At 41.7% G+C, this 16,057-nt stretch overlaps 1 protein-coding gene across 4 annotated transcripts in view; it reads right to left on the bottom strand.

Moving 5' to 3' along the window:
- Positions 1 to 81: 81 nt before the first annotated feature.
- The window catches only part of LOC135552505 (NADPH--cytochrome P450 reductase-like), a 43,498-nt gene continuing 27,522 nt past the window's right edge, over positions 82 to 16,057 (bottom strand). For 3 of the 4 annotated variants that reach the window (XM_064984177.1, XM_064984179.1, XM_064984178.1), the window contains 13 exons: positions 7,963 to 8,091; positions 7,347 to 7,496; positions 6,763 to 6,887; positions 6,352 to 6,441; positions 6,133 to 6,231; positions 5,760 to 5,876; positions 5,470 to 5,588; positions 4,936 to 5,117; positions 4,345 to 4,494; positions 3,488 to 3,755; positions 3,154 to 3,299; positions 2,586 to 2,671; positions 82 to 2,430 (listed from right to left, as the gene is read on the bottom strand). In XM_064984177.1, coding sequence (XP_064840249.1) covers positions 2,286 to 2,430; positions 2,586 to 2,671; positions 3,154 to 3,299; positions 3,488 to 3,755; positions 4,345 to 4,494; positions 4,936 to 5,117; positions 5,470 to 5,588; positions 5,760 to 5,876; positions 6,133 to 6,231; positions 6,352 to 6,441; positions 6,763 to 6,887; positions 7,347 to 7,496; positions 7,963 to 8,091 — 1,806 coding nt within the window. In that variant the 3' untranslated portion in view covers positions 82 to 2,285. The remainder of the gene's footprint in view (positions 2,431 to 2,585; positions 2,672 to 3,153; positions 3,300 to 3,487; positions 3,756 to 4,344; positions 4,495 to 4,935; positions 5,118 to 5,469; positions 5,589 to 5,759; positions 5,877 to 6,132; positions 6,232 to 6,351; positions 6,442 to 6,762; positions 6,888 to 7,346; positions 7,497 to 7,962; positions 8,092 to 16,057) is intronic. The other variant, XM_064984180.1, reaches the window with a different exon arrangement.

Genomic DNA, 16,057 nt, shown 5'->3' with positions numbered 1-16,057 from the left:
CATCCTTCCATTTAATAATTGAAAACAGCAATACAATTTCACTTTCAAAACTTTTATCAGATTAACAGGACATGAACAAACTTGACTATTTATTCAATATTTTTTATTCATTTTAAAAAGACATGCCAAGTTACATTCATTCAGTTGAGACACATATTACTTTATAAAATGGAATGTGGACAAAAAAGTAACAGGAATGGAATTAATCTCTTCACAGAACATGTTTTCTCTCCAATATTTTTGAAATATGTCAGTGAAGTGAACAAAGGATGCCAAATTTAAATGGGAGACAGTTGAAAAGAGGTGGTAGAAAGTAAATCTCGACAAGTTTGAGCAGCATCCGTCACATTTAACACCCATACATACATAAGTGTGATATATCATCCAGTACTTACACTGATTAGTGTGCAATAGTACACAGAATATGAAACAAAGTTGAAACTCAAAGCCAACTAGCTGTGGAAATCTACATTCTTGGGGCACAGTGCTAGGTTTGCATGATTAAAAAAAACATGTATATTTGAATGCTTGCTACTACGTGTTCAATTTTTGTTTCATCGTAAACTGGATAATGCCGAGTATTGCATATTGCATATTATTTACTCATCCCCCCCTTTCAGGCTTACTTGTTTTTTCTATGTCAACCATTTTCATTGCATTGCCATTTGTTTTGTCACCAAAGCCCCATATACTACCCATCACTGCGACTGGTATGCGCTCATTGGCTGGCCACTACATATTCGTCGCCAAACCCACTGGTCATCTATAAGTCTTTGTAAAGCCCCACCTTATCTCAGCTTACTGGTCACCATAGCAGCACCCACCCCTAGAACGCATTCCAGCAGGTATATTTCACTGGTCATCCCCAAAGCCAACACTTTCTTTGGCCGCCTTTCCTTCCAGTTCTTTAATGCCAATGACTGGAACGAATTGCAAAAATCACTGAAGCTGATCTCCCTCTCCAACTTTATACATCAGCTGTCAGAGCAGCTTACCGATCACTGTACCTGCACACAGCCAATCTGTAAATAGCAAACCCAACTACCTCATCCCCATATTATTACTTACCCTCTTGCTATTTTGTATCTCTACTTGCACATCAATCACTCCAGTGTTAGTGATAAATTGTACTTGTAATTATTTCACCTCTATGGCCTATTTATTGCCTTACGTCCTTACTCTTCTACATTTGCACACACGGTACATAGATTTTTCTATTGTGTTATTGACTGTACGTTTATGTGTAACTGTGTTGTTTTTGTCGCACTGCTTTGCTTTATCTTGGCCAGGTGGCAGTTGTAAATGAGAACTGGCCTACCTAGTTAAATAAAGGTCAAATGAACAAAAATAATGTACATTTTTTTTGCATCATGTATACAAATTCTACAGGGAACCTAAAAATAATTTTCATTGATATTTATATTTAACAAAGGCAGTCTTGTGGAAAATAAAAGCTAATAATTTCTCCTCAAAAGAGGGATTGACTACTTATTTACAACATGATACTTTTTTCATGCCTTGCTAAAGGTTACTGTGATTGATTAGAAATGTACAGTAACATCCTCATTGCATTAAAGGCTATATATCCCTTATCCAAATGCAAAAGGTAAACAAACACTAATATTTTCAGTTACAGATTTCGGAGACAAAAGATCTCACTTTTTACTTCACAAATCAAAAATATTTATAATGTATTCTGAATACACTTTTAATACCCAGATTAGGTAGGTCAACTTCCTAAAGAAAAGACTTGCACTGTATGAGTTTTGTATATAAGCCCACCCCCCCACTTTGCACCGTACAATTATGTACAGCTATAATATATTATCTCATTCACGATGTCGACAAATGTGATACTACATTTGACACTGCCAAACTGATGGCCGACTGACATAAAATATCCAATCAGAATGGAGGATAACCAACCATTATTGTGGTGCAAGAGTGCTTGTGTTGCTCCATGGAAATAAAACAACCAGAGATGACGGCAGCGATATCCTTCCCCAGTGGTCACAAATCCTGGTCCCAGAGAGCTACAGGGTGTGTAGGCTTTTATTCCAGCACGGCACAAACACACCCATCTGAACTAATCAAGGTCATGATGATAAGCCAATCAATAGAATCAGACATTTTAGTGCTTGGCGGAAACAAAAGCCGGCACACCCGGAAGCTCTCCAGTACCAGGGTTGGTGACCCATTATAACCATTACTGAAACAAACTGGCACAAATAACAATGCAAGTTTAAAAACAAACAAACATAGGAAGTGGTTGCATCCTAGGGGTTTTAGCTCCAGACGTCCTGCGAGTAACGTCCCTTGGTCATCAGTTTCTTGATGTAGTCGGTGGCCTGAGTGCGTGTCATGCCGCCCAGCTCCTCTGCTATCTCATAGAAAGCTGTCTGCACATCCCTGGCCATGTTCCGCGCATCCCTAAAAACAGGAGCATTTCTCTATAAGACATTTGTCTTTTAACCCTTGTTTGAGGATTTTGTGAATTCAGAAGTGCTTTCAAGAAATATGTCAACTCAATTTCAATCAACTTTATTGCCAAGGGGCAAATGTTACTGGAGAAGATCCTTCCTTACCCGCAGATGTATATGTGTGCGTTGTCTGTGTGTATCTGCCTCCACAGGTCCTCCTTGTTGGTCCTCAGGAGATGCTGCACGTACACCTGGAGAGACGGTGAGAGGAAAGAGAGATCTGTCATCCTCTTGAGCTTCCAGTCTCCTTCAAACAAAAAACTGATCTTGCAAAGAAACGTGTTCCTCTTTCCTTATGAGATGAGGCAGCACAAACTCAATCCCTCAGGTATCCTCTGAGGGATAGCCTAGGACTGTATGGAGTATGTGTTGACCGTCCCCACTAATAGTACACCTAATGGTACAGAATCAGACAGGTATAGATAAAAGGTCTATACTACCAACAAACATGATCGGCAACACTCAAGAACGCTATGGAAATATGAGTACAATTTTGTCTTGGTGTCCCAACTGCAGGGTGTGTAGGCTCAGATAACAATATGGCTGTATGGTGGTCTATGACTATCTAGTCAATAAACATGTCATATTCTAGCTACCAGAAAAGTATTGTTCACCATTTTAAATAAATGTTTTTTTTTAAATAACTAATGAATAACTAATAAAACAAGTATACCTTTTGCTCTTGGTCCCGAGAGAAAGCGACGTTGAGCTTCGTGATGACACCCGTCTTTTCAGCCTCCTCCAAATCCTCCTGGTACAGATAGTCTTCATTCTTGTGCCTGCAGCCAAAGTACAAGACCGTCTCCCCCACCTCCTTACCTACAGGAAAAAAGCAGACCAATTGGCTTACTTGTATCCATACAAGACAGTTAAGGTGCTTTATTTTAGTCAATGTCACACAGAACATGACAACTCCTAAAGAAAGACTATGCAGCACAACAAAACAATCAGGAAATCGATACTTACACCAACATTTCCATGCTTCTATTAGGGTGTCTACCATGTACCTTGCTCTTTGAGCCACCCTCGCTCCTGGATGAAGCCCATGAAGGGAGCGATGCCGGTCCCAGGACCGATCATGATGACTGGGTTGCTGGCCTTGAAGGGCAGGCGGAACTGAGACTTGCGGATGTACATAGGGACTGTGGACTTGTGGCCGTTGTCCGCAACCAGTTTGTTCTTCAGCCAAGTGGTGGCCACTCCCTTGGTGAGGCGCCCCGTTTTAGTCGTGTACTCCACCAGCACAGCACAGATGTGGATGCTATTGGGGTGGACCTAGAAAGAGAAGGCATCATTAACCACTGTTTTAGAACACACTATTGACCTACAATGGACGCTTGAAAGGTCCAACGCAGCTGTTCTCAATTAAAATAAATCAAAAATTGCTTCTTAGAAAATACCAATATGTCAAACAAGAATTTTGCTAGGACTGTCTGGAAGTGTTTTGAGTGGGGAGGGGAAAAAATGTGTTGTTATTGGCAGAGAGTTTTGGAATTTATTGGGCTATTAACGAACTTACCGCATGGCGATGTCACCATGGAAGGCCAAAACTCCCTCCCACAAAACAGGCCGAAATTTCAGGCTCTCTATTCAAACAGCTCTTACACTAAAAGGGAATTATCATAATTTTCCCACTTTCAAAGTATTATTCCAACCTCAGTGTGGAAATATATATATAAAACATAGGATGATGACATGAAAAATAACTGTATTGACATAGGAGGAGCTAGGGTGTGGGGTCATTAGGGGTGATGCATGGGGGTATATTCACTAGAAATCATACGAAATAAATGCCTGTTTAGTTTTTCTCTGTTTCAAAACGTTTTGCTACAATGCATGGATACACCCCTGTATATAGGCTCACTTTGGAGGAGGAGGCAATGGAGTAGTAGCGGGCCTGCAGGCGGGGCATGAGCTCACACAAGTGGTCGATGGGAGGCCGCAAGGATGGCAGATCCTCCAGGATGGCCAGGATGTTCCTGTTGTCTTCCAGCACAAAACTCTGGTACAGAGCCTAGAGGAGACCACAACAACAACAACACTCAGCTGGGATAACATGGAGTAGGTCGAAGTTGCCCTTAACCACTGATCTGTAGTCAGGAATCTGAGATACATGAGGGTCGGATACATTTACCATCATCCAAAATTGGTTAAGGTTGGAGTTAAAATTATCCTAGATCTTTGTTTAGCGGAAACCTTTCACATGGTGTTATAGGCTTATCAAGGTTGTGGTCAATTTAATTTAAATTCAGTCAGGAAGTACATTTAAATTCTTATTCCAATTTTTCTCAATGATTTCTCAAGTTTGCTTCCTGAATTGACATTGAATTGACCCCAACTCTGACGCTTAAGCATACTTTCCCACTACAAATAACCCATCTTAGGTATGTGGAGGTAATCTTGAATACTTTGATTCAAATAGGAGTAGAGTTAACAAGGTCTCAGAGCCACACACCTTGCCCTCGGGAGCAGACGAGGCCATCTTGCGCATGTTCTCCTGGTCCTTGGGGTCAGTGGCGTACTGGGCCAGCTCATACAGGACGTTGGTGCGAGGCGGATGGATGATGTCCAGGTAGTGGGTCAGAGCCGTACGGTAGGTGGTGGGGCAAGGGAATGGGTGCTTCTTATTGGACTCCTCTGATAAATGGCATCAGATAACATCACATTAACATTTGTTATACTATAAGGGACAGTTTCCCAGACATAGATTAAGTCTAATCTTGAACTGAAAAGTCATCTCAATTAAGCTTTTTATTTTTAGTCCAGGACTAGGCTTAATCTGGGTAAGGCAAGCTAAACCTAAGACTTAAGAGTAATAAGACAGTTGGTGAATACACAAAACTTTCTTCTGCTTCAAAAAAAGTCAATACAGTGAGAGTAACATTTCAAGAGATGTCCAAACAGAATGTGTGTGTTTAAGGATCTTCAAAAGACATTGGGAGATATTCGGAGGACTGAGTCAAGGTGTTGCGTCAGGTCAGTGCCGTACCATCAAGGTTATTGAGAGAAATAACCGTATCAAGGTCCACGCCAAGGATCTGTCCCAGCTTGTTCACGATTGCTGTGTCATTGGTGGGATATACGGCAACGTGGTCTCCCGACTCATATCTACAAAGACAGAATGACAAAGGGTTTTTTCAAGTAATCTTTCCACTATGTGAAAAGGCATAATTTCATCCAATAAGTGTAGCCTATTCCTTTTAAGGAAATATTGTCTGGGAGGTAGAGATAGATTGGTAACTATACAGAGACAAAGTTACGTCTCTCTCTCTCTCTTACCTAATCTTGGAGCCTGTAATGTCGACTTCAAGGTGCATGAGATGCCTGTTGCCTGCTTTGTTGAGCTTGCGGTTAACAATGACTGGAGCCAGGAAGGGGTTTTTTGCATCAAAAGGCCTGGGGGAAAAGGATCAATAGAATTTCAAACCAGTGAACTGTGCACATCAGCATGCAGAGACAACATAAGGTAAATCATAGAGGTGAACATAGATGGATGAAGCAGTGTTGCACTTCAGCATTCCAACAAAGAAATCCCCTTTAGCTCCACTATGGGGCAGTAATACTTGTTTTGAGTGAGATCTATGAAACATGAATTAAACTCTGTAGCAGATATTGTAATGACAAATGACGATGATAGGGTAAAATAACTCACGGTTTCTGGGTCTCAAAGCTCTTCAGACCCCCAAACTCTCCTGTGTAGACCTTGTTCATGTTGATGTCATTGTGCTCCTTGAGCTCGTACTGACGAATGCTAATGTAGAGCGAGAGGGCCTACAGTTAATCTGCAAATCACTCCTTCCATACTCTTTGTGTATGTGAATTGTGGAGGGAAATTTTTCATGTGAAAAAGACAATAAATTGGGCTAAGTACCTGGAGTCCTCTCCTGAAGCCTCCACTCCAAAGTGCTCGCACATGGCTGGCCAGAACTGCTCCCTCCATGTCACAAAGTCCTCCTCCAGGCTGAACAATGAAAAGAAGCAGAAAACACCCTCTTATTTTGATCCCGACATCAGGGGTCTGAAAACATCGGTCACACTTTGATTCGGGAGTGATCCAAGGTTATGTACCAATTATTTCTCCTTCCTCACAAAGTGTGCACTCGTTCACTTCCCTTCACTGATTTGAAAGGAAATTGATGGTAAAAGAAATATGGTGGAAGCTTCCATTAGCCCATGCCTCCACAAATTCAATGCCTTTAGATTTGTGGGAAGTAGTAAACAAGTGCACTCTTCAGGATAAAGGAGATATTGGGACGCACCCCTCTAACGCAGCCTCACTCACTTGCCGTCGTCGTCTCCCATGCCCAGGTCGAAGACCCTCTTGGCTCCCAGCTCCTCCAGCCTCTTGTCCACATACGCACCCATGGCATTGTAGTGTTCATATGTCTTGTTACCCAACGCAAACACCTGCAGGGAGAGTCAACATCATGTCAACATCAGTTCAACATATTCAATATAAGATAGTATCCTATATACACAATATTTAAAACACAAGACACACAGAGACATGCACACACACTGAATGAAAGCTCCCGCAGCTCGTACATTGTGAAAGTTTATCATCTTCCACTCAGTGTAATTAATGCTGTCTTTCTAGTCTAGGACAGAAAGACAATGGCAGGGAGTGACCCAAGTCACTTCCAGAGTGACCTTTCAGAGTGCCTGGCCAGATTCACTTAAGTCATGTTGTCATTACTCATCTCGGTCTCACACTAAAGTTCATCGATGTGAAACACACATTTGAAAGTGAACACTTGGCAAATGTATGTGAATGGAGCCAATATACGTTTTTCTAGGACAAACTCTGTCCCCGATTATGAATGACAGGGAGGAGAAAGAGAGCGAGAGAGACAAAGAGATACTCACGGTGTAGTTGACTCCATTCAGTTCCCCGTCACTCTCCTGCAGCCAGTCATAGAAGTCCTGGGCATTGTCCGTGGGGTCTCCCTCTCCGTACGTGGCCATGCAGAAGATGGCCAGGGAGTTGTCAATCTCAGCCAGACGGGACAGCTCACACTGTGAATTAAAAGATGCCAGGACATTATAGAGATTTGCTATTACACATGCTGTATGCCATTCAGGGCACTAGTAGCTTTTCAATTTTCAGAACAGGTCCTTGGCTCAAGAGACTAATACTGATCTGTGCTATAAAGCCTGTGTGAAAAGCAAACAAACCATGACTGAAGCGAATCCTGGACCAGTGTGAGTTGCGGGTCCAAGACCCAGGACCAGAGTACCAGGTTATTGTGATGCGGCAACACAAATCGCATGGTACTTTTTGCCCGTTGTAAACAAGCTAGCTTTGCTAACGTCAGGTAGAATGCAAAAAAATCGCACCATAAAGCGGTTATTATCAGGTCTTGAGAAAATACAATTGTTGTAAAATTCTCAAACGAGCCAGGAAACTGGGTACCGAATTTCAAAGCCCTAAGATCGTTCATTTGAACTATATAATCCCTGATATAGAAATGTCGTTAGGTACCATGTCGTATTCCTCGGGGTCGGCAGCCATACCCTTCATACCGTAGCGCTGCGCGTCTTTGGACAGCCGGTTGGCAAACTCCTCGCCCGTGCCCGTCTGAGAGCCGTAGAATACCACAATGTTCCTACCCTGGAGAGGGAAATAGCAGCAACAGTTGGAATGAGGGCCAGGAGTTTTTTTACTGACCACATGACCTGGAGCCAGGAAAAACCCACCCTGCTGCCATTCAACTTTTTTCTGTCCAATAACGAGGTAAAATATTACATTATACAAGTTAGAGCATTGTGTTCTGTGATAGAATAAATACAATAGGAATAGATTCCTAATATTGAGTTTCACCCCCCCTTTTGCCCTCAGAACAGACTCAATTCGTCGTAGCATGGACTCTACAAGGTGTCGAAAGCAGGGATTCTGGCCCATGTTGACTTTAATGCTTCCCACAGTTGTGTCAAGTTGGATGGTGGTCCATTCTTGACTTGACACATACAGGAAACTGTTGAGCGTGAAAAACCCAGCAGCGTTGCAGTTCTTGTCAAACCGGTGCGCCTGGCACTTACTACAATAGCCCGTTCAAAGGCACCAAAATCCTTTGTCTTGCCCATTCACCCTGTGAATGCCACACATACATAATCCATGTCTCAATAGAGTACCACAGTATGAGTCATAATACCCATAAAAACAGTGGTCAAACAGGGAAATAGTTGTTATTCCAATAGTTATTCCACCATTCATTTCTCTCACTGGAGATATTAGAAACACATAAAATAAGGGTTTAGTGAAGGCTTACTCTGGCGTGACGTTTTGATAACCATTTAAATCTCTCTAAGACAAGCTGACTTATCAATATATTAACCTGTATTTACCCCCCCAAAAATGAAATAGTAATTAGCTGCTAATGTGGCTATCATAAAGAACTACAAATGCCACGATCGGGACGAGACTGCCGAATCGATTCAAAGGTAAGAATCTCTGGATTAATAACTATGTTAGCTAAATGTACTATTTGTAGTTGTATTTATTAAGAATCCCCATTAGCTGCAAAATAAGGCAGTTTATACAATTTCAAAAACATTACAATACATTCACAACACTGTGGGCCCACAGGCCCCTACTCCACCACTACCACATACAGTTGAAGTCGGAAGTTTACATACACTTAGGTTGGAGTCATTAAAACTTGTTCTTCAACCACTCCACAAATGTCTTGTCAACAAACTGTAGTTTTGGCAAGTCGGTTAGGACATCTATGTGCATGACACAACAAATTTTTCCAACAATCGTTTACAGACAGATTATTTCACTTATAATTCATTGTATCACAATTCCAGTGGGTCAGAAGTTTACATACACTAAATTGACGGCGGAGTTAAGCAGCTTGGAAAATTCCAGAAAATTATGTCCTGGCTTTAGAAGCTTCTGATAGGCTAATTGACATCCTTTGAGTCAATTGGAGGTGTACCTGCGGATGTATTTAAAGGCCTACATTCAAACTCTGTGCCTCTGATTGACATCATGGGAAAATCAAAATAAATCAGCCAAGACCTCAGAAAACAATTGTAGACCTCCACGAGTCTGGTTCATCCTGAAGGATCCACGTTCATCTGTACAAACAATAGTACACAAGTATAAACACCATGGGACCACGCAGCCGTCATACCGCTCAGGAAGAAGATGCGTTCTGTCTCCTAGAGATGCACGTACTTTGGTGCGAAAAGTGCAAATCAATCCCAAAACACCAGCAAAGGACATTGTGAAGAAGCTGGAGGAAACAGGTACAAAAGTATCTTTATCCACAGTAAAACGAGTCCTATATTGACATAACTTGAAAGGCCACTCAGCAAGGAAGAAGCCACTGCTCCAAAACCGCCATAAAAAAAGACTATGGTTTGCAACATGGGGACAAAGATCATACTTTTTGGAGAAATGTCCTCTGTTCTGATGAAACAAAAATAGAACTGTTTGGCCATAATGACCATCGTTATGTTTGGGGGAAAAGGGGGAGTCTTGCGAGTCGAAGAACACCATCCCAACCATGAAGCACGGGGGTGGCAGCATCATGTTGTGGGGTGCTTTGCTGCAGGAGGGACTGGTACACGTCACAAAATAGATGGCATCCTGAGACAGGAAAATTATGTGGATATATTGAAGCAACATCTCAAGACATCAGTCAGGAAGTCAAAGCTTGGTTGCAAATTGGTCTTCCAAATGGACAATGACCCCAAGCATACTTCCAAAGTTGTGGCAAAATGGCTTAAGGACAACAAAGTCAAGGTATTGGAGTGGCCATCACAAAGCCCTGACCTCAATCCCATAGAACATTTGTGGGCAGAACTGAAAAAGTGTGTGCGAGCAAGGAGGCCAACTAACCTGACTCAGTTACACCAGCTCTGTCAGGAGGAATGGGCCAACATTCACCCAACTTATTGTGGGAAGGTTGTGGAAGGCTACCCAAAATGTTCGAACCAAGTTAAATAATTTAAAGGCAATGCTACCAAATACTAATTGAGTGTATGTAAACTTCTGATTCACTGGGAATGTGATGAAAGAAATAAAAGCTGAAATAAATAATTCTCTACTATTATTCTGACATTTCACATTCCGAAAATAAAGTGGTGATCCTAACTGACCCAAGACAGGGATTTTTACTAGGACTAAATGTCAGGAATTGTGAAAAACTGAGTTTAAATATATTTGGCTACGGTGTATGTAAACATCCGACTTCAACTGTATCTACAGTACAAAATCCATGTGTACGTGTGTGTATAATGCATATGTTATTGTGTGTGTGTGGGTGTGTATGTCTGTTTGTGTTGCTTCACAGTCACTGCTCTTCCATAAGGTGTATTTTTATTGTTTTGTTTTTTTACTGCTTGCGTCAGTTACTTGATGTGGATTAGAGTTCCATGTAGTCATGGCTCTATGTAGTACTGTGCACCTCCCATAGTCTGTTCTGGACTTGGGGACTGTGAAGAGACCTCTTGTGGCATGTCTTATGGGGTATGCATGGGTATCTGAGCTGTGTGCCAGTAGTTCAAACTAGGGTTGCAAATTTTGGGCAATATTCAGAGGTGGAAACTTTCTGTGGAAATTATCAGGAATATATGGGAATTAAAACTTCTTGCGGCACCCCTTGACAACATTCCGCTGAAAAGGCAGCACGCGAAATTCATACATTAACAAGTGCAATACACCAAATGAAAGAAACTTCTTGTTAATCTACCCATCGTGTCCGATTTCAAAAAGGCTTTACAGTGAAAGCACAACATATGATTATGTTAGGTCAGAGCCAAGTCACAAAAACACACACAGCCATTTTTCCAGCCAAAGAGAGGAGTCACAAAAAGCAAAAATATAGATAAAATTAAATCACTAACCTTTGATGATCTTCATCATATGACACTCATAGGACATCATGTTACACAATACATGTATGTTGTGTTCGATAAAGTGCACACTTATATCCAAAAATCTCAGTTTACATTGGAGCATTATGTTCAGTTATGTTTTGCTTCCAAAACATCCGGTGATTTTGCAGAGAGCCACATCAATTTACAGAAATACTCAAAATAAGCATTGATAAAAGATACAACTGTTATTCACAGAATTAAAGATATACTTCTCCTTAACAGGAATATATGGGAATTAACAGAAATATATGCAAATTATTATTAATACTATTTAAATGTAGATGTTTTTTGCATTGGATATATTTACCATATCATATGGAGACAGAAACATAAACCTTTTAGCTTATTAATAATTGCAAATGATTAAATCCTTCCAATAGAAAAAAAAACGATTTAGTTACAAATTGAACTTTAATTAAATGAGTTGACTCTTCATATGGGATGATTTCACTGAACAACAAAAGAAAGGGAATATTGAATGATCCCCAATGATCCATCGCATCTCCCAAAAACATTTTCAACATACGTCTGTAAAATGGAGTCTAGAAATTAAAGCTTGGTTGTCTTCCTCTCAGGCTTCCATGTCTTCTCCCAGGACCTCCTCAATGTCCACCTCTTGAACATCAGACTCAGGTCTCATCTTCACTGTCACTTTCCAACCTTGTTGAGGATGGCTCGTTGTCAGGCTCAAAAAGCCAGAAATTTGCCCGGATGGCCACCAATTTTTCAACCCTTGTATTGGTCAGCCTGTTGCGTGCTTTGGTGTGTGTGTGTTCCCAAACAGTGACCAGTTGCGCTCTGAAGCGGCTGATGTTGGGATTTGGAGGATGATGGAGGCAACAGTGGAAAGAGCCTCAGATCCACAAAGTCCCTTCTACCAGGTGGCTGATGAGATATGTTGCCACGACTGCCATATTGCATCTCCATCACAAAGCCCTTGCTTGGAAGTGTGCTTTGCCAGACTGCCAAGAACCTTGCCCTCATTCAGGCCAAGTTGTCGAGACACGGTAGTGATGACACCATCGGCCTTGTTGATCTCTGCACCAGACAGAAAGTATGCTCTTGCCAGCATACTTGGGGTCCAACATCTACACTGCGACGTGTATGGGCTTCATGCAGAAGTCTTCATGCTTTTTGATATATTTCAGAACCACAGTTTCCTCTGCTTGGGCCAACAGTGGGCAGGGCATTACGGATTTCTTCTCTTACATCTGCAAGCAGAGTCTGAACATCAGACAGGATGGCATTGTCTCCCTCAATCCAAGCAATGGCTACTGCTAGAGGTTTCAGTAGTTTCAGGCCGTTCCCCCAAAATACATAATCCAGGAGGATCTTCTTGATGGGGATGTCTGTATGAGCAGAAGGTGATATGGCCATTTCTTGGAAAGACTCCTTCCCCCCCAGGAGACTGTCAAACATGATGACAACACCACCCCCATGGTTGTTGCTGGGCAGCTTCAATGTGGTGCTCTTATTCTTCTCATTTTGCTTGGTGAGGTATATCGCTGCAATAACTTGATGACCCTTCACACACCTAACCATTTCCACGGCTCTCTTGTAGTGTATCCATTATTTTCAGTGCCATGATGTCCTTGAGGAGCAGATTCAATGCCTGAGCAGCACTGCCAATGGGTGTGATGTGAGGGTAGTACTCCTCTACTTTAGACCAAGCAGCCTTCATGTTCCCAGAATTTTCTATCACCAGTACAAATACCTTCTCTGGTTCAAGGTCATTGATGACTGCCTTCAGCTCATCTGCAATGTTGAGACCAGTGTGTCTGCTGTCCCTTGTGTCTGTGCTCTTGTAGAATACTGGTTGAAGGGTGGAGATGATATAGTTAATTATTCCTTGCCCACCTACGTTCGACCACCCATCAGAGATGATTGCAATACAGTCTGTTTTCTCGATTTGCTTGACCTTCACTTGAACTCTGTTGAACTCTGCATCCAGTGAATGAGTAGATAAAGCATGTCTGGTTGGAGGGGTGTATTCTGGGTGAAGAACATTCAGAAATCTCTTCCAATACACATTGCCTGTGAGCATCAGAGGTGAACAAGTTGCATACACAGCTCGAGCAAGACATTCATCAGCATTTCTCTCTCGTTCCTCCATTGAGTCTTCTGATTCCAGGAGGACCATGAGCTGTTGATATTGATAAGGTATCTGATTCATCATTTTCACCTTGAATGGAAGTAGAGGGACTTTTGTCAGAGGTTCCTTGTTGTGAGCGCTGTGGGAACTTTATTCCCATGGCCAGACGATTCTGCATCTTTGTTGCATTCTTCATATATGATTTGGCACAGTATTTGCAAATGTACACATCTTTTCCTTCTACATTAGCTGCAGTGAAATGTCTCCACACATCAATCAGATAGTGCCCGTGGCATTTTCCTGTAAAGATTAGAAAATAATGAGAAAAATATATATATTTATACAATTCCATGTACAGATAAATAGTTTAGCAGTTAGATTAAACAACTCCTTTGTAAGATAAAGGTTTTAAAATGAAACTGTTATGGGATTTTTATGAATAATGACTCAATTATGTATACATTTAACGTAGAACTATAACTAAACAGAATACTATTCTGTCACTGTATGAATGTATGAATCTTATTATAATCATAACACTGAATATAATGGGTGTAGTTTTATTTCTGAATTAGAACAAGGACTTTTCTGTTCCTTGTTAGAAACGAATGGAGCTAAGGTGGGGCAAAAAAGTATTTAGTCAGCCACCAATTGTGCAAGTTCTCCCACTTAAAAAGACGAGGCCTGTAATTTTCATCATAGGTACACTTCAACTATGACAGACAAAATGAGGAAAAAAAATCCAGAAAATCACATTATAGGATTGTTAATGAATTTATTTGCAAATTATGGTGGAAAATAAGTATTTGGTCACCTACAAACAAGCAAGATTTCTGGCTCTCACAGACCTATAACTTCTTCTTTAAGAGGCTTCTCTGTCCTCCACTCGTTACCTGTATTAATGGCACCTGTTTGAACTTGTTATCAGTATAAAAGACATCTGTCCACAACCTCAAACAGTCACACTCCAAACTCCACTATGGCCAAGACCAAAGAGCTGTCAAAGGACACCAGAAACAAAATTGTAGACCTGCACCAGGCTGTGAAGACTGAATCTGCAATAGGTAAGCAGCTTGGTTTGAAGAAATCAACTGTGGGAGCAATTATTCGGAAATGGAAGACATACATGACCACATCTCCCTCGATCTGGGGCTCCACGCAAGATCTCACCCCATGGGGTTAAAATGATCACAAGAACGGTGAGTGAATGACCTGAGTGAATGACCTGCAGAGAGCTGGGACCAAAGTAACAAAGTCTACCATCAGTAACACACTACGCCGCCACAGGGACTCAAATCTTGCAGTGCCAGACGTGTCCCCCTGCTTAAGCCAGTACATGTCCAGGCAGGCCCATCTGAAGTTTGCTAAAGAGCATTTGGATGATCCAGAAGAAGATTGGGAGAATGTCATATGGTCAGATGAAACCAAAATAGAACTTTTTGGTAAAAACTCAACTCGTTGTGTTTGGAGGACAAAGAATGCTGAGTTGCATCCAAAGAACACCATACCTACTGTGAAGCATGGGGGTGGAAACATCATGCTTTGGGGCTGTTTTTCTGCAAAGGGACCAGGACGACTGATCCGTGTAAAGGAAAGAATGAATGGGGCCATGTATCGTGAGATTTTGAGTGAAAACCTCCTTCCATCAGCAAGGTCATTGAAGATGAAACGTGGCTGGGTCTTTCAGCATGACAATGATCCCAAACACACCACCCGGGCAACGAAGGAGTGGCTTCGTAAGAAGCATTTCAAGGTCCTGGAGTGGCCTAGCCAGTCTCCAGATCTCAAACCCATAGAAAATCTTTGGAGGGAGTTGAAAGTCTGTGTTGCCCAGCAACAGCCCCAAAACATCACTACTCTAGAGGAGATCTGCATGAAGGAATGGGCCAAAATACCAGCAACAGTGTGTGAAAACCTTGTGAAGACTTTCAGAAAACGTCTGTCATTGCCAACAAAGGGTATGTAACAAAGTATTGAGATAAACTTTTGTTATTGACCAAATACTTATTTTCCACCATCATTTGCAAAGAAATCCTACAATATGATTTTCTGGATTTTTTTTCTCATTTTCTCTGTCAAGGTTGAAGTGTACCTATGATGAAAATTACAGGCCTCACACAACTTTTTAAGTGGGAGAACTTGCACAATTGGTGGCTGACTAAATACGTTTTTGCCCCACTGTATCGTTAGACCGGCTGTAATATTGTGTTCCTTACAGGACATTCTGTCCCCACCCAGGGAGGGGAGAGACCTTGGGATTGTAGTAGGTTGTTTAACAGGTGGCAGACAATGTGAGAAGGCTTGTGAACTACACTGCTCAAAAAAATAAAGGGAACACTTAAACAACACAATGTAACACCAAGTCAATCACACTTCTGTGAAATCAAACTGTCCACTTAGGAAGCAACACTGATTGACAATACATTTCACATGCTGTTGTGCAAATGGAATAGACAACAGGTGGAAATTATAGGCAATTAGCAAGACACCCCCAATAAAGGAGTGGTTCTGCAGGTGGTGACCACAGACCACTTCTCAGTTCCTATGCTTCCTGGCTGATGTTTTGGTCACTTTTGAATGCTGGCGGTGCTTTCAC

This window comes from Oncorhynchus masou, chromosome 13 (genome assembly GCF_036934945.1).
Source record: "Oncorhynchus masou masou isolate Uvic2021 chromosome 13, UVic_Omas_1.1, whole genome shotgun sequence".
In the NCBI taxonomy this organism is placed as follows: Eukaryota; Metazoa; Chordata; class Actinopteri; order Salmoniformes; family Salmonidae; genus Oncorhynchus; species Oncorhynchus masou.
Note: the sequence above shows the minus strand (reverse complement) of the source record. Positions and strands in the feature narration are given on the sequence as shown.